This window comes from Ambystoma mexicanum, chromosome 8, assembly GCF_040938575.1.
Source record: "Ambystoma mexicanum isolate Mex_15411 chromosome 8, UKY_AmexF1_1, whole genome shotgun sequence".
Lineage (NCBI taxonomy): Eukaryota > Metazoa > Chordata > Amphibia > Caudata > Ambystomatidae > Ambystoma > Ambystoma mexicanum.
In genome coordinates, this window is record NC_090929.1 from 1,233,587,634 (window position 1) to 1,233,606,930 (window position 19,297).

The window sequence follows — 19,297 nt, forward strand, 5'->3', positions numbered from 1 at the left end:
GTAAGATCGTTGTATTTGTCTTACCTCTGTCCCCCCTCCCTTGCCTCGTCATGGCTTGAAACACTTGTGTATGGGTGCGTTATAAATGCCATACCATATCGCCCATACAGTATGGAGGAAAGGGGACGGGACGTAGGAGTAATTATGTTACTCATCGTAGTGACTAACATACTCCTAGTCCATAGTCCAGAGGATGGTGGGACATATGGAGGAAAGGGGACGGGACGTAGGAGTAATTATGTTACTCATCGTAGTGACTAACATACTCCTAGTCCATAGTCCCCTTTCCTCCATATGTCCCACCATCCTCTGCCTTAATAAACTTGTATCATTAAGCAATTATAATATTGTTGGCGCGTTAAAGGGGACTGAGTGGCGCTGGTGGGCGGAGTCAGGCGAGCCCATGCTCACAGGTTCACGCTCCTGCGCCATCTAAATTTAAGGGGAAGACAATTTTTTTCTGGTGAAAAAGGTTGTTTCCCGTCCCTAGTGAGGGACGCCCATACAGTGTGGAGGGAAGGTGACTATAGACTACGAGTACATTAGTCACTACGGTGAGTAATTTATAATTTTTCTTATGCGACAACCACTTATGCTTATTTTTTGAGAAATTAGTCTGTTAAAGGTTCCTTGTGAACAATAATTCTACAAAAATGAAAAAAATATTTCATATTGAAATGTAATCATTTTCCTATGGCAGGATCTTCACGCTATACAGCAAATCGCTGCCGCTTGATCTGGCTTGTCGCGTCTGGGATGTCTTCTGTAGGGATGGAGAAGAGTTTTTATTCAGAACGGCTCTTGGAATTCTTCGCTTACATGAAGATATTCTTTTACAAATGGACTTCATTCATATAGCACAGTTTTTAACGAAACTGCCTGAAGACATTGCATCAGAGAAGCTTTTTAGCTGTATAGCAGTCATTCAGATGCATAACAGCCACAAAAAATGGGCACAGGTAAGTTAAATGTGTAATTAACAGCAATTCAGAAAATAGCATTTACTATAGAAAAGTTTGTCAAGTTGTAAAATATCAAATGTAAGCAACCAGCTAGTTGGGTAATTGTTATACAGTGAAGTGCATTTATCTAAACTCTACCTAAAAATTTCATGTTCCACTTGAACCCTTCTCTGAATATGCCCTATTTTGGTGCTGAGTGCATAACTTGTTCTTGCGATGCTAGCGCATGGGGATATCCATTGTCACCCCTCATCTGCCCTCATCCTCAACACAAACCACTCTATCTCTGGTAAAAAATAGAAATATTCACAATAGGTCTGCCTTTGTTTCCTTAACCCCTTAAGTGCAAAGGGGCATCTGTGTTCATCCTAAATTCCCATAAGAAATCATTGTAGGCTCGGCCCACTCCCGCTTTATGTCATTAGTGTGTTAAGGATATAAGATACCCAATTCATATTTTGTCATGTCTTGTATGTTCAATCCATTGTATTTGTTTTATACGAGAGAACTGTAAAATTAAACGTGTCAACAACAAGTCCAAACTACCTAGTATATTTGTTTAATTCACCTTAATCCCTTAAGTCCCAAGGACGAGTTTCCTTGTCCTAGGTGGATGGGAGTCCCCATTATGAGCATTTTTCTTGGCAGTTGGTGCCCTTTCTTTTGTTGCATGTTCCCATTTAGACAATATTCATTTTTCCCAGCCCTGTAACTCCTGGCTCATGGACTTCATTTCGGTACAGCAGAAGACAGTTTGAGAAAAGCAAAATGATGCATTAAAATTCTCAAACCACTGCTTCTTACCTACTGGGTATTTCTTCTGGCTGCATGTAATTCATTGTTTTAGTTTGTCTCTGCTATTTACAGATGGAGGGCCAGCCATCTGTTTTGGTCGCAGCCTCCGAAAGAAGCACACCGAAACCCAGAATTCTGTTTCAAATCATCCTCCTCATTGAAACACCAGCAACTCGTGATATGTTTCAACCTTTTTGTGACTCCTCGTTAAGGTGCAGTTTGAGGCTTTTGGCACAGCCAACGTGAAACCCATGCCTGTATATACCCCTTGTACTTGGAGAGACGAACTACAAACAAACAAAAAAAGTGATGGACTGAAGAACAGTAGAGCATTTTGAACAAAAGTAAAAGCAGCTTGTATGCCTGGGTATGTGCAACATCTCCACATCCATGCCCCCCCCCCACAACTTTTCCCTGGCTGAAATCGGACTGCCAGCCTGTGCACAGTCCCACTTGTGCGTTCCCCCTGCCGCCCCCTCCAAAATTGTAGGTTCATTTTGGAACAGTTGTATGTGTTGCACTACCCACTACATTTGAAGAATTCCTAGCAAGCTCTACTGTGTTACGAAAGGAAGCAGTGTGTCTGTTGAAGTAGCTGGGTATTGTACAAGGCGCCAGTGTTCCTTCATCTTGTCTCGTCTCAAACAGTTTTCTTGAGCTCCTCGCTGGGATCTACTCACCCCTTAAATCTTACTTTACCTGGCACACAGCCACTCACACTGCCTCTAGAGCTGGAGAAAGTATTAGACAGAAAAGTAGTCGGAACAGAAGCTGATTGTGTTCCCACTGGCTTAATAGCACTCGCATCAGGAACTCCAGATAGGTTGGAGGCCTGTATGCTCCTCTGTCTATACATGTTATGATTCACTTGCATACTAATCCTCTACACTACAGGTATGCTCACCCAACCAGAAAAGCAGCCGCAGTAGGATGCCTGCCCACAGGCATTACTTGTTACTCCTCAAAGCGGTGTTCTGAACTCTTCCTCCTACCCGACTATTTATCCCCCACTCACTCCTCTCTGGCTTATTTTGGCCTTGTTGTCTGCTTTGATCTACTCTTGTTTTTCCATTACCCTCTTCCATCCACCTCCTCCTCAGTATTCCTTACTCTTTAGAACTCACTGCCTCTCCTCAGCAGTAAGTCCCATTCTCCAGCTCTGTAACATGAGTTTTTCTAAGTCTGACCCTTCTGCTTGTGCAGCCTTTGAACTCAATTCTTCTTTTCTTACTTCCCTTTCTTACTCTTGGCAAATGCTTGTATTCTGTTTAGTCTGGTACTGCATTTTCACCTTCCTACAAATCTACCCTGATGCTACCTCTCTCCCTGGCCCGCAACCTGTTGCATGGGGTAGATGTACATGGAGGAACCCATGACTCCATTAAAAGTAAAAAGAATACAGCAGCATATAAAATAGGGTTCCTATCTCCGAGCAGAAAGAATGAGTGAGTGGTAAAAAGTCCCACTCACTCAGAGTAAAGCAAAAAATCCCAGATGTCCAGCAAAAGTGCTGGGGGTTTCTCAGGATGATGGAAATTGGCACAAGAAATGAAAATTCTCCTCAACACTTGTGCCTCCCCCACTCCCCTCCCCAGGGACAGGAGGAATTAATACACTCCTGGATGATTATCTTATTCCAGTCAGCCATACTTACTGGAGAGATCAGCATTCTTATGGTCGGTGCCTGCCCAATGCTCAGTGGTGAAGTCCAAGCCATGCTGGCTTATGGGACCACCCAAGCAGTTTAGGATTTTCCCCCTTCCTCTGCATTAACCATCTCAAGGGTTGGTGGTCTGTTTGCATTTGGAAAGTAGTCCCATAGAAGTATGATCTAAATTTCCTTAAATCCCACACAATGGCAAAACACTTGCATTCAATGGTTGCCCACCTTGTTGTTCTGTCTTTTAATTTTCTACTAATAAAGCAGGGTGTTCCCTGCCTTGCTCATCCAGTTGGCTTAATACTGCCCGAATCCCTGTGTTAGAGGCATCAGCCTGTAGTACTATAAAGATCTCTGTATAATTAGGAGCTCTCAGCAGTGGAGTTTTACAGAGGGCATCTTTTAGCCCCTTAAATGCTTTTCCACAATCTTCAGTCTACTTAACTTTTTTAGGAAATTTTGGAGAAGATATGGCATTCATAGAAGCTATGTGCCCATAGTTCTAAATGAAGTAGTCTGTGAGGCCCAGAAAGGCTCTCACCTGTGTTTTAGTAGTATGGGTGGCCCAGTCTTACATAGCTTGTACTTTTCTGGGTCAATGCTTGATCTTGTCTCCTCCTATCTGATGCCCAAGGTATACCTCTTTACGCTGACCAACTTGACATTTGCTAGCCTTGATGGTCAGATGGGCCTGTTTTACAGCCTGCAACACATCCAAGGTGGTAAAGTTGTTCTTCCCAAGTGGGGCTCAACACTGCAGTGTCATCCAAGTATGCCATGCAGACATCCTCTAGTCCATTCAGAAAGTGATTCACCATCCTTGGAATGTGGCTGCTGCATTTGTTAGTCCAAAGGGCATGACCCTTAACTGGTACAGGGGTTGGAAAATCTGTCTTTTCCTTGGCATGGACTGTCTGGGCTATTTTTCAATAGCCTAACGTTATTTCAAATGTGCTTAGGAACCTGGCGGATCCAAGATCATTCACCAGCTCATCTGTCCTAAGTAAAAGATGGCCATCACTCTTGGTGACTGCATTTAAAGCCCTATAGTCCACAAAGAACCTTAATTCTTTGTTACCTGCATTTGCTACTAGCATTGGAGTGTTCAATGACTCCAATGTCAAGTGTTTTGTTGACCACTTTTTAAAAAAAAGAAAATTTTTTTACAAAATGTTTTTTGTTTCATCTCAAGAGCACTGGTTACAGACATGTATAGAGGATAGTAGCCATAATATTGATCAGCCTTTATCTTTCATTCAATATTAGTTACCTTTCCCAAGTGAGTTCTTGAGTGTAACAATTAAACAATGTATTCCTTCCCCCTCCCTGCTTAAATTTATTCTCAGTAATGTTCAGTTAAAATGGCATAGTAAGTGTCCACTTGCGATTCAGTGCAATTCTTCTCGGGGTAGTTCATATCTGACTCTCTCATAAAATAGAGACTTTACGTAATACTCTGGGTTTAAAGTACATTTATTCTGTGTCTCTGGTAAACTCGTGGAGGGGCATGCATGTGTTCAAATATTTAGGGTATGAGCCGTGTGCCAAAGCTGTCACCTTCTACATAGCCATGACCCCCATAGCTTGACCCACCACATAGCCACAACCGGTCCTAGTTTATTTTTCCACATGTGTGCTAAGTTGATTCTCGCTGCACTCAACATGTGGGTTATGAGTGTGGCCCTGTTCCCGGTATTTGCATAGCTACCTTCAACTGCTTCCCCCAGCAGTATCACTAATGGATCCATGGGGAGCAGTACCCCCATTATTTCTTGGATATGTCTCAGGATTTACTTCCAATATGCGTGTGCCCGAGGACAAGCCCACCACATATAAATTGGGTCTCCCGCATTCCCACAACCTCGCCAGCACAATGAGGAATAACTAGCGTTAATAGAGTGTATTCGCTGTGGTGTCATGTACCATCTAAGACATAACTTAAGTGCCGCCTCTTTAATTGAGGCGCATTTAAAGCTTTTCGCCGCTCGTCGCCATATTTGTCCCCATGTTTCTACTGGAATAGGTTTGCCCACATCCTCCTCCCATTTCTTCATGTATGAAAGAGTTTCTTCTGGGTCCGCCCCACAAAGCAGTCGATATATTCGCGATACACCTTTCTCCGGTGTCCCCTCCTGTATAGTGAGTTCCAGCCCTATAGGTTGCCAAGGTGCTCCTTCCTTTATCTTCGTATTTGTGATCCAATGCCTGATCTGAGTGTAGTGGCATCATTCACTTTCAGGGATCCGGAATTTTTCTTTAAACCCTTCAACTTTTAGGGGAAACGCATCTACGTAAAATTCTTTTAAAGTAAGAGCTCTTCCACCCTCCCAGCTGGTGTGAAGTCTGGGTTATTGGTCATTGGCGTGAGTGGGCCTCCCCCCAATTTTATCTTCTTACTCCGTAGGGCTTTGTCCCAGCACCACAGCGTGGCCTTAGTTGTTTCCAATAGTGTGCCCTCTTTCCCTCTACATTTCGGACGCAAGAACCCCAGACATTCCAGCGGGATTTTCGTTATCTCTCTCCACATTTACCCAACGATTTTGATTTTCCCTTGGAGCCCATTGTAGCATCGGTGCCACCTGTGCTGCCCATAGGTATCTCCGGAATTCTGGTACTCCCAGCCCTCCAATTGCCGGAGTTCGGAATTGGACCTTCCTAGGGATTCTGGGCTTCTTCCCTTTCCAAATAAAGGCCATAAGTGTCTTTTGAAAGGTTCTGAATCGCTGGGGTGGGAATTCTTAGCGGGAGTGCACCCATTATGTATAAAAACCTTGGAAGAAGGGACATTTTAACTGCTGCTACCCGCACTGACCAGGATACCTCTTGCATATCCCATCTTTTGAGATCCTCTGTTAGTTTTCAACAGTCCCAGGATGTTTGCCCCATAAAGCTTCTTATACGTAGGTGTTAAGTTTATGCCTACGTAGGCTATGGGTCCTTGACTCTACTTTAGTGGATAACGTCTCTCCCACCCTGCTACCCGCCTCATGTCTTCTGTGATGTTAAGTGCTTTGGATTTAGGGTACTTAATATGAAACCCTGAGACTTCCATAAATTTCTCTAGTAGTGTAATGGCTTGGGGGAGTGAACGCTCCGTATCCCTTAGAAAAAGGATATCATCCACGTATAGGGCTATTTTCTGGGGTCCACAGGACCCCGTCTCCACTCCCAGGATGCCTTGCTCCGCTCATACCCTTTGTGCCAGAGGCTCCAGGGCCATCGCAAAGATTAATGGTGAGAGGGAACACCCTTTTCTGGTACCCTTGTGGATCGGGATGGTTTCGGTTAGTTGTCCATTAATCATCAGTTTTGTAGTTGGGTGTACAAAATTGGCTAATCTACGGGAGAAGATCAGACCACATCCAAACCTCTCCAGGGTCAGCTGTAGGAAGCTCCAATCTAGGCTATCAAAAGCCCTAGAGGCATCCAACGCCAATATTGACATGGGCTGGCCTGTTCTCTGTCCCCATTCAAGGGTGTTTATTGCCTTGCGGATATTATCATACGTGTGGCGCCCCCTCACAAAGCCTGCCTGATCCGGGTGGATTATCTTCAGGAGAACTTTAGCTAACCTTTGTGCTAAAATGGTGGAGTACATTTTTGCATCTCCATGTAGCAGTGAGATAGGGCGATAGCTTGCGCAATTGGTTGGATCCCTATCCGGCTTCAGCAGGAGATCCATGGTAGCTGGACTCCTATCACCCTGTGGCTCGACCGGTGTCCCTTATATAGTTGAATAAGTGCGTCAGCGGGCCTACCGTAATGTTTTGAAATGTTTTATAATAAGCATTACAAAGGCCATCCGGGCCTGGGGATTCATTCCCTTTCCGGGCATTAATGACCACCGCTCACCTCTTCTTCTGATATGGGTGCTTCTAGCTCCTGTCTATCACTTTCGGCGAGTTGCAGCAGTTCTGTTTGTGCCAGGAACTCCATTTGTGCCTCCCTTTGCAGATTATCCCCTGATAAGTGACTAGCGTAAAATGCATGCATAACTTCCGCTATCCCTTTTTCCCCTATTTCCATTCCTCCCGCTGGGCTTTTTAGTTGGTTAATGCGGTTGCAATCTTTTTGCTTTTTCAGTTTGGCCACTAACAGCTGATTGGCTTTGTCCCCCTTTATGTAGTACATTTGTCTCGTTTTGAGAAGGAGTTGCACAGATTTGTCCGAGTAGTGAGCCTCTAGTGCGACTTTGGTTTGTTTGAGCCACCGCCAAGCCTTCTGGGATCTTTTATCTTTATATTGAGCTTTGGCTGTTTTTACTTTAGTTTCTAATTCCTGCCTCTCCCTTTCCTTCCTCTTCAGGAAGTTCGCCGTGTGTGCAATAAATTCACCTCGGACTACTGCTTTGCTGGCATCCCATAATGCCCCCCAGTTAATCCCTGATGTGGTGTTTTCTGTAAGATAGTTCCTTAGTACCTGTTCTGTATCTGTTCTCAGTGCCAAATCCTTCAATATTAGTTTAAGTGCCATGGTTTACAGATTTGTGGTTTCAGGCTCAGCATCTCCATGGTCATCGAGACTGGCGCATGTCTGATATACACTGTACCCCTATTTCCAGCCCAGTAACATGTGGAATAGCTGCATCCGAAACTAAGATCATATTGATTTGGGAAAACCCTTTATGTGCAGCTGAATAAAAGGTGTAGGCCTTTTTTTGAGGGCGAAAAAAACCACCAGGTTTCTATTAGCTGTTGGTCTCTAAGAAATTGGGCCAGGGCTCGCCTATTCACATTGTCGCTGGTAGAGTTTTATCCATTGGGGTGTCCATTACACATTTGAAATCTCCCCCTATCAGAATTTGCCCCCTCCCCCATTCTGCAATTTTCGGAAGTATCTCCAATAGGAACCGATTTTGCTTATCGTTGGGAGCATAGATCGCCACCATGGTCACTTGCTGGTTCATCAGAGTCCCCCCAAGATCAGGCATCTCCCTTCTGGATCTTATTTTACAAACTTGTTTCTCGAAGCAGACCCCTTTTGGCAATGAGAATTCCCACCCCTCTTTTTTTCGTCCCACTAGAGGCCAAGAACTGCGTTGGGAAGGCTCTGTGTCTTAGTCTATGTTCATCTTCTGGGAGCAGGTGTGTTTCCTGCACCCACACCACTGAGGCTTGCAATTCTACTAGCCTCCTCATAATTGATGTTCTCTTTATTGGGGAATTTAGCCCTTGAATATTTAGCGTAACAAATGTTAGGACAGCCATATCTGAGATTGTCCTGCATATTCTTTAGTCCGGCCCCATTTCCACAAAGGCCCCTAGATACTGCATCTATGCCGTTCTTGTTCTCAACCGCGAACTGTTTAATTTAGATTTCCTTTCTCTCCCCAACTTCTCACTTCCCCATAACTTTCAACATGAACTCTTAGCATGAATTATCACAGTAACTTCCCGGGATTAAACTTTCCCAGGAACATGGGGATCTGTGTCCCTCCTTCCAGCCTTCCTTCCCTCCTCCCCCGACCCCAAACATATCCTTGCATTATTCTATTCCTCCCCTAGTGAATTGTCCCTTACGGAGTGCTGATTTAATGACCTCCTGGTCCTCCGCCAATACCAAACCATCGTTCAGTCACCCCATGCCTGAAAAGTGATAACCACCCAAAACTATACACATCGTTATACCATCTCATGTGGGCTCATCATGTCTGGTCCTTCTCCTTAGGCTCTTAATTGCGACCCCTTGGGCGAGGCCACGCTGGTTTCCATTGATCCTTCTCACGGGCACCACTTTCTCTAGGATGATCTGAGTGATCCTTTCTGCAGCATCGCTCTCACTTCCTTCCTCCTCTCTCATAAATTCTTCCATGTCTTCTTCCTTCGTGATTGTGTAGCGCTGTTCTTTCCATTCAAATCGGAGTCCATTCAGGAAGATCCATCGATACCAAATGTTCTTATTCCTCAGCCAGTCCGTTGCCACCCTCAAGCGCTTTCTCTTTTGTAATCTGGCTTGCACTAGATCTTGATAGAGCTGAATAGGTGCTGATTGGAAACGAATGGGGTCTGTCCTGCGAGATACCCGCATGATGTCCTCTTTTAATTGGTACAAGTGTACGCTGGTTAGCACATCTGGGATCAAGTTCTTATTGATTTGATAGGTGGAGTAGACCCTATGACTTCCCTCTCATCTTCCTGACCTAGTATTTGTCAGAATAGTTCTATTACTGTTTGCTGAAGCTCGGAGTCTGGACTCGATTTAGGAATGCCCTGGATCCTTAATATTATTGCGCCTTGACCTATTTTCGGCATCTTCCTGTTTGCTTTGGACCCGGTCCATCTGTTGTTCCAACTCCTGGACTCTTATGGTCGGTGCATCCTGTTTGTGTCCCTGCTTCGCTATTGCCGTCTCTGCTTCATCCACCCGCTTCACCACGGCCGTAATTCCTTTATTTAGGTCTGCTATTGACCTGGCCAAGTCGGAGGCGCTATCCTTAATGTCCTTTTTTAGCTCCTGTAGCATCGCCAACCGATCTGATTTGTGCAACGGCGGGTCCTCCCGTGTCAGCGTGTTTCCTGAGGGAGGGGAGTGCACCTGAGCAGCTGTTTGCTGCTGATTGCGTATGTGGGTATCCACAGCCTGCATAAGGGCTTTGATGTCCCCAGACAATGGTCCTTTCTGCTTGTGACCCTGTTTAGCCATGTTGTTTTCTTCAGTTAGCATCCGAGGTTTCAAGTCCTGCTTGTATCCTGGACTTGGCCCCAGAGGGTTCTTGCTGTCTTTTCAAGGCTTCGGAAACCCACCGCAGGCACTTGGATGTGGGGACTTTCACCTCCTGCTTTGTGCTTTATGGCTGTAAGTGTTTGAGGTGCGCTCTCCTCCTATGCAAGCGTTCTCAAGATCACTAGGACCTCGGCTAGATCTTGGCACGTTCTTCTCAGGTCTCTGCCGCTCTTGTTAAATTGAGGGTTCCCGGTTCGTTGACTCTCTAGTGAAGATCCCATGGGCTATTGTGTTTTCCGTCATTCATCCAGCCAACAGTGTCTTGGTTAGCATCTCACAGCTCATTCGTGGGGTGCTTCAATGTGTGACCAGGCTAGGTTTCCATTCTCAGCCTGTTCGAGTAATGCTTGTCATGTTGCAGGCCATTTATGTATATTGGGCCTTTAAGGGTCTGCTGCCATGTGTGCTATTTATGGCTTCCTGCGCAACCCACGTATGACTGTTATGGACTTCCTCCCCTGAGTCTCCTTAATTCTGGATGATGGGCGGAACACCGTTCTTCTGCTCCCGCGGCGCTCCGTCCGCCGCCTCCTGCTTCTCTTCTCTCCGGGGGCAGAGTGGTCCTTGGTACGCAGGGCTCCAGACCCGCTTCAGTTACTGCAACTGTCACTTTCCTGCACCCGTGCTGTCATCTGCTTTCTCTCCCTTCTTCGTGGGTGGGGACACTTCCGACGCCCGTTATTCTCAGGGCCACCAGACCCTCTTCAGCTGCAGTAGCTTGCTCACCTCCGTCCACGCCATCATCTGCCTCCTCCTCACTTCCGCCCCTCCGGCGGTCGTCTCTGGCCGCCCCAGAGCTCTGTTGTTCGTTCCCGGGCTTCATACAACCACCAGCCTCCGCACAGATTAGGGTGCCTTCCTGCGATTAATTCGCACAGCTGCACTTGCTGTCCCCCGCTTGTCAGTCTTTCAGCGGGGGGCCCTGGAATACGCTCACCAGTTGCCGATCAGTCCTTGGTAACTCTGGCATTCTTCTCTGCATTTTCTTTGAGCAGCCGCCATCTTGGCGGGAGGTTCAGTCCGTGCTGCAAACTTTCTTGAAAATTCGCCTTAGCACCCCATCTTCCTGACAATGCCTCAAATGCTCATGGTTGCCTGTGTCATTTCTGCTGAAGTTTAGGCGTTTTTAAAGGGGGATTTGAGTCTCGAGGTGGAAAGGGATCACTGAGCTTACCGAGGAGCCATCTGTCCGGGTCCTCAGCTGGCCACGCCCCCGTTGACCTCTTCTTTCATGTGATTCCTCACTTGGTCTGACATTCTGTAGCTGTTGCTTTTCACAGAGGCACTGTTCCCAGTATCAATATCATGCTGGCCCCAAGCGGTCAAGCCTAATGTAAGTGAAAACAGAGGGGCAAACTGAGTTAAGAGTTTTGCACTCCCCTTGTTGCTGCAGTGTCAGGTTAGAAGAGAGTTTGACTCCCTCTATAGATCCATCTGAGGGGTGTCCCTCAAGAAGATCAGGGAGAGGTTCATTTTCCTCCTCTTGTTCAGATGCTAGAAGCAAAGCTCCATCTCTGATCTGGAGGCCTAAGCCTTCAGGCGGTTGGCGTGCAAGGCGGGTGGTGTGAAAGACCCTAGGGGCCTCCTTGGGGTTGCCGAAGTCCACCAAATAGTTGACCTCTCCAAGTTTGCCTAGAGCATTGAGGGGGTCCTGTCCATTTGTCCTGCATAACTTTGTTATGTTGGGACCATAACAAGAACAAGCTGTTATGGCGTAAACTCCACCATGTTGACTTTCTGGTAATGCCAATGCCTGGCCAGGGCTTGACCAGCTTTCAAGTTTTCTGAAGCTTCCGTCCTCATCTGTGCCATCCTCTCTCTGAATTCTAGCACATAGTCAGTAACTTGGACTGTTTTTAAGGGAGGAACCCTCTCCAGCCCTTCTTTAATCAGGGCCAAGGGGCCTCTGACTGGTTGACTGTAGAGGAGCTCAAATGGGCTAAAGTCCACTCCAGCTTGAAGCACCGTAAGCAAAGAGAAGGCATGGCAGTAGAAGGTCCCATTTTCTTCTAAAGCATCTATCCGCCTCTTTATGGTTGTATTAAACCTCTTCACCAACCCATTGGTTTGGGATGGTAGGATGTTGAGAACTTGTAGGTGATCCAACCGTTTTTCCACATGGCTTGCATGTATTGGGACATCCAATGTGATCCATGTTGGATACTGCCTCCTTAGGAAAACGTAGTCTGGTTAAAAAAAATAAAAAGTAGGTCGTTAGCCACTGCCTGAGCAGTAAGAGTTCTTATAGGTATGGCTCACTGTATCTTGGTATCATGGTCTACGGTTACCAGACATTTTGTCGAAAAAAATTGGTCGACCAGACAAATGGTCGAACCAATTTGGTCGAAAACCAAATGGTCGAATGTTTTAATTTTTTTTATTTTCACCCCTTTTTTGTTTTTTTTGGTGGGGTTACCACACACCCCCCTTTTTTTTTTTCTCTAAAAACCTTTTTTTAAAAACGAAAACCCGAAACACATATATATATATATATATATATATATATATATATATATATATATATATATATATATAAAAAATTCGACCATTTGGTTTCGACCAAATTGCGTCGACCAAATGTCTTTCGACCAGTTTTCAGTCGCCCAAATGTCTGGACACCATGGTCTACTACAACCAGTATACACTGGTTGCCTGATGAAGTTTGACGGTCAAGCGGACCAACAATGTCAATCCTACCCTCTCGAAAGGAACTCGCAGCACTGGGAGGGGCACTAAAGGTGCCACATTCTTGGAACCACTTTTGCCAGACAATTGGCAAGTGTGGCAGCTTCTGCAGCGCTTGTCCACATCTGCACACATCTTGGGCCAGTAGAAGTACAAGGAGATTCTCTCTTTGGTCCTCTTGGTACTCAAATGACTAACAAGAAGGCTCTTGTGGGCCAACTGTAGAAACTTTGGTCATATCTCTTGGGGTGCCACCAGTCTCCTGAGGTCTTTTGGAGTCGTCTCTGTAGGCTCACTGTCGAAGATCCCATCTTCCCATAGAGCCTAGGCTATCCTGGCTCTTGCCCTTACAGCTGGGAAGCTGCCTTCTGATGCAGACCTTCAAGAGAGGGACACTCTTTGTACTCTGCTGAGGTCTGTCGTAGATGGTCCACCGTCTGCAAGTAAAGTTCACAGCTCAGGATGGTCTCTAGGATCCAGATCTTCTATGCAGGGAATCATTTCACCAGTAGGGGGTTCTTCTTCCACCTGAGCCTCAGCTGCAGGTGGGGGTCACTCGGGTGACCTGGAGTTTCTCTCTGGGAGAAACACTTTTTCTTTTAAGGACGGTTTGGGCTCGAGGCCTTTCTCCTTGCCCGAGACTCTGGTTTTCTCCTTGGTCTCTTCTTTATGAGAGAAGTGGCTGACAGACCTGAGGGTCCATTGGAGATACTGGATTCCTCCTTGATCTCAAAGGGGAAGTCTCTTAAGGTTGCCTCCCTGGCCAATCTAGTAAGTTCCCTTTTCTTCTTATGACTATCCTGGAGGAATTCGAATCATACTCGTGCTTAAGAATCAATTGGGATAAACCTATTAATTACCCGGTGGACTGTGGAGACGGAATCGAGCCCGATACCCACCACTAAAAACAGATGAGAATGGCTTTAAGTATCTGTGTGTTTGTTCAGAAGGATGAGACCACCACCACCACCGCTGCTGAGCTGAACCTCATCTCGGCCATTAAACGATTTGAGCAAAATGTTAGGCAGTGGATGACTCTTCTGATTACATTGTGGGGAAGGATGGCAATATACAAGATGGTGACCCGTCCCAGACTGCTGTATGTGGTGCAACACACCCCGTTGGGGATACACAGAGGGAATTTAAGAGGGTTAATAGAATATTGAGGGAGTTCCTGTGGGAAAAGAAAACACCCAGGTTTAAACTGGAGACTGCGGAATTCTAAATGGGAAGGGGGGCTAGGACTGGACTTGAGGCTTTACTACTGGGCAACGCAACTTACTGTAGCAAATGGATGGGCTTACTGGTGAGGGCAGGGGGGGGTAGAGATAGCTTAATAGATACAGAACTGGACTTAGTCAGTAGGAACGGCTGGGAGGGAATCCTATATGGGAAACCTCAAAAGGTAGGGTGCTTGTCACAGCGGAGGTGGGCATGGCCTGGTCACAACCCCCAAATACCTGGGATGGATTATGAAGCTTACGGTGGCAGCTAGGATCTGGTGCCACAAGGTTCATTGTCCTGTCCTTTGGCCATCTTGCCCCTTCCTCTTCCCCAGGTCGAGTCGACCCGGGTCAGTCCTTATTTGGACATGCAGTTTCACGCAAAGCCCCAAGCTTTCGCAGGCTCCTGCATGCCTTGTGTGTGCCTCCAGGATTTTGGCTTGGGTGTCTGTCCCCTATACACATCCTGGGTGCCAGAGAGTCTGGAGTGCTGTGAATGATTGGGACTACCGTGGTCCATGATTGGTCCACGTGTGGAGTGTGTGTTTGTGAGCAGATCTCCCATTGGGTCCTCTCTGTTTTGGCACAAAGGGAACTTTGGATAAGAGGAGGGTGAAAACACCCATACCATGTCGATCTCTGGAGTTCTCACTGAACAAAGGATAGGATTCAAGTATCCTGAAACTAAGAAGCCGAGTCAAGGAACTGCTGGTGACCCGCTGGAAGGTTTGGCACCCTGAGCCCGCTGTCATCCCGTGGGGCACCTCTGCATCTGGTCATCCTAGAAGGTCTGCGAAGACGCTTCGACCCATTGGAATAGTGGGACCAACTATTCTCGGCACCTTCATCAAAACCTGCAAGTAAGCTTTCTTGGATGTGTCCTGGGTCAACCAGTGGGCTGACCATCTTACCCAATTGCTTTGCTCTCTCACTGCTGCCGTTTTGAGGAGGCTCTCCAAACTTGGTATAATGCTAGCTTTGTGTCCATGGCACCCTCACACCGAATTCCGTACACTTGGCATTCCCAGGTCTGAAGCGAAACAAGTGCTCCCGGACCAGAGTATACGCGGTTACTGTGTTGCCCTGCCACTGCAACAACCTTTGCAGGTATGCTGCATTTGTGACCCTCTTGCCCCTGAAGCCTGCTGCAGTGAACCTGGATCGATTCATCCACTTGAAGCGGAGAAATCGCCACTGTCCCGTTTGGGAATCATCACCGCATCTCAGGAACTAAACACCGCAGAGACTTCCTTTTTGTCGTGTTCGAACCTGCAAGCGAAGTGGACTGAACTGACAGTTTGGGTCCGAGTGCACCTGGGACCAGTTAGTACTTACAACACTAACCGGTGACCCCTAGCGCCAGGGCCCCTTTTTACGCACGAGTGGCCCCTGAGGGTCTCTCTCCTTTCCACTGCTAGAGCAAACTAGCGACTCCATCACGCACTCTGGAACTGCCTCTGCATTCAAGTGGAGGTCCTCCCTGAATAGTGGGAACTTATTCTTCATCTCCTCCACCTTCCTGAGCTGCTAGAGACCCCGTTTTGCCCGTTGGAACAACCGCGTGTGCTTGCATTGCATGTAGTATTGAGCACAAGGCGCCTCTCTTATTAGGGCTTGGACTGCCTCTTAGTTAGGTGTGTTGCTTATATCGAAGGGTCCTAAAGACAACCTGCACTGCGTTTCCTTCCCATCTAGGTTGTCGACATATTTCGTGCATTTAACCCTTTGGACTCCAATGGTCTAGTATATGCATTGTATTGATATTGTTGTGTTGGTTTACTTAGTGTTGCTGTGATTCATTTGCTATGGTCTGAGTTACAAAGGCCTTGTAATAAATGTGTCTATATTTTTGATAGAACACCTGTCTGGGAGTCATTTGTAAGTGTTCTTGCTCTGTGTGCTCATTGAGGTCTTTCAGTCACCCTCACCCCTCCTGAGACTTAGTCTTGACCGCCTGCCATTGCTACCTTGATTGGTCTGGCTTGTCCAGAGGTTACCCTGTTCCAAGAAACTAGGCTGGCCTACTGAATCTCTACCCACCATGTCAGAGTTCAGAAATCCTTCTTAACAGGGTCTGCCTTGGCAAGACCATTTTAAGTACCTACAGCTCAGGCATACCTTGGCACCGTATATAAACGGAGAATTCAAACTTCCACAGGCTTCTCCAATCGAACGAAATGTGTTGGACAGAGAAATTACGGGTAGCCAGGTATCAACCCTCTAATTTGCTCTGAACTTTAATGCAACAGTAATACTAGATCAGTTAAACGAGAAATGGGTAAGGGAAGTGGGAGAATTGGAAGAGGAGGTGTAAGGGGAGGCCCTACAACACCCCTGGGAATTGGCAATAAAAACCGGACTGCGGCTAATGCAACTTAAATACGTACATGGGGTCTACTACTCCAGGGAAAAGTTGAAGAGAATGGAGAGGGGAGAGGACGACACTTGCCCCAAATGTAAGACCCAAGTAGGGACCATATTCACATGGTATGGCACTTCCCGAAGCTGCAGAGATATTGGGAGGTGGTCTGAATGGAAATAGCAGAGACTTGGGAGAGAACTAGCAGAGACTTGGGAGAGAACAGTTGTTTGGGAGAATTCTAAGAAATTTACTAATTCCCTCCACCTTAGAGACCCACAGCAACTTTGTCGGATTTTGAGAACTTGATTTTTTTTTTTACCTGGAGAGAGTGAGACCCTTTTTTCCCACTCATGTATTTGAATGTGATTTTTTTTTAACACTGTTTCTTTTGGTTGTGGAGTCTGACAAACTCCATAGGCATAATCTTTTACATTGTGTCACACAGCACCTTCAGTGCAGTGACACAGGAAGTCTTTTCAGATTTCCCAAAGGTTTAAATACCTTCTCTGGGATAAACTACTGTTTCCCAGAGCAGTAACGTGAAATTTACTTTACTTTTGTAACTTTAGACCCAGCACACACTATCTTACAATAGGGTGCTGGAGGCGTTACCTTGTATCCTTTTTGTCTAGCTTCTCGTGTAACATTTTTGTTACCCTTTCCTCACTGAATGGCTGGTGGCAGTGGTTTCGTTTTAGCTACCGTGGTGTGCATTTACCGCAGGCTGCGTTAGAGCTGCAGTAAAGCACCCAAGCGTGCAATCTTTGTCAAAACCGGGGCGGTCTTCTTTTTTTCGCCATTTCTTTGTGGAAAGGTCCTTCTTGAGATTTACTCTGCGCGCCAAACCAGGTTTGGTCCCATTGTTCGCTTTGCCTTTGGCGGGATTCACAAGTGAAGCCTGCCTCTGGCTCCAGGGTGGCTGGGGTGGGCAGGAAGTGAGGGAGGTGCCCGAAACTCCCTGTGCTTCGTCTCCTAGGAGACCCAAGTGCACTCTGTGATGATTGGCCGGCTGACTGTCCGGCAAGGACAGCCATCCTGCTGGGTGAGTGACAGCTAGGCTGGAATGAATGGGAGAGAACTGAATAAAAGGCGAGGCTTTTGGCTTGGAAGGCAGAGTCGACCACTGGACGAAGGAACCGAAGAAGAACTTGAAGAGGACGCCTGTTGCAACTCCTAGACCGTTGGTTTGCCCGGTGAAGACCTGCTGCTGTGCTGAAACTCCAAATTCGTATTGACAGAGAAGCCCCTGCAAGGACGACTTCTCCCCTTGAGTTGATGGGACCAATCAACTCCAAAGTAAGCCACTTGGACATTCTCTCGGAGCTGGTTGCATTTCCACAGAGTAGCTCCTGGAAACCGAAACGCCAGGTAGAGGAACACCAGATTGTGTGTGTTGCTTTTAAGTTGTACAAGAGCTCCAGGAAGCAGGACTGACCGAGCCTGAGCCCCCTCAACAGAGTGCGGGACCCCAGTAGCAAGGAAAGTCCATCTCGACAGCCAGAAACCACGGTGTTGCTATTTGTGGTAGTCCCGAGGAGCTGAAACACTGAAGTGCCACTTGTTTGAAAGAATGCTGTTTGCAAGCGGTGACCATCCCATTGCAGAGCAGGAATCCCCAGAAGTCCTCCCTCTTGTCCCCACGACTGAGGCCCAGGAACAGTGAGATCTGCAGAGCTGCACAGGAAAAGAGGTCATCTGCTGCACTTTTTCTTCAATACAAAGGTACTGTAAAGTCTGAGAGAACTTGCCTCTCATTGTATAGTTGCTTGCATCTTCTACTACTCATAAGTCTAATCTGCTTGTGGCCCTACATTTGATTCTTCTTTTCTTCAAAGACTTCTGAAACATTGTGCAAAGACTTTTCTACTTACCTACCAGAGGTGCTTCATCCTATATAAGACTTTTGCCCATTGACTTTGGCCTACCCTGTTAAATTGATTGACTGCTTCGGGATCCAAAAGTATTTTTCCTGCTTAAGAATATTTGTGGTCTCTTGTTTGTTCAAATAACATTTTCCTTTTACCAAATTTTAACCGTATTCTAAATAACATTAAGATATTAATGTCCCCAGCACCCTAGCTATTGAAGCCACCTGAGGGTGTAGGTTGTGTTGCCATCACCAAAGGGTCTTTACTGATTTAGAAACTAAGTATGTATAGTATTGAAGTGTATTTGTGTGTTGCTTTTTATATTGCTCTCTTCTGAAGAAGGCTTATTCTAACTGACTGATAAATTAATAATAGTTTATTCAGGAAACCTTGTGTGTAAGTGTTTGTTTGAATACTTTTCACTGTGAATCTCTGTGTAACTCCACTACAGCTCAGGTTGACCCCTCTTGAGATAAGCCTGGCTGCTCAACACACTACCAAACTGTGTAGTACAAGTGTATACCAAAGGTTGGGTTTCCTATTACCTGTAGTCAGAGTTGTTGTAGTGTACCCTAAGGGTACTGCATACAAACATTGCCTAACAACGGTTCACTGGAATGCCAAAGGCACTTTACTGGTGCTCTGGGGGAGGGGGAAATGGACAAGATACTACAAGTGCTTCATGAACATAGCTTGTTTAGTGGCCAAATGGGCGATAGTAGAAACATGTATGAGCATGGATACCCCAACAGTTGGAGCGTGTAGAATGGGGATGTATGTTATAAAGAGATTGGACCAAATAGTATATCAACACAGGGGTTGCCCACAAAAACACGAAAAGATCTGGGGCAGATGGGGGATGAGAGAGGAGTGGAATGGGGAGTTGGATTGGGAGGAGATGGAAGGGGGTGGAGGGGTATGGTATCCTCGAACCAGGGACCAGTGCAACTGCAGCATATTGTGTTGAGATTTTGGATATACCCATTGTTTTTGCAAAATGTAATAAATAGTAGTTTTAA

The 19,297-nt window shown here is 46.3% G+C and overlaps 1 protein-coding gene across 3 annotated transcripts in view; it reads left to right on the top strand.

Moving 5' to 3' along the window:
* TBC1D12 (TBC1 domain family member 12) overlaps positions 1 to 19,297 on the top strand; it is a 684,903-nt gene that overhangs the window by 617,660 nt on the left and 47,946 nt on the right. For all 3 annotated transcript variants that reach the window (XM_069611336.1, XM_069611337.1, XM_069611338.1), the window contains one exon: positions 701 to 959. In XM_069611336.1, the coding sequence (XP_069467437.1) occupies positions 701 to 959 (259 nt within the window). The remainder of the gene's footprint in view (positions 1 to 700; positions 960 to 19,297) is intronic.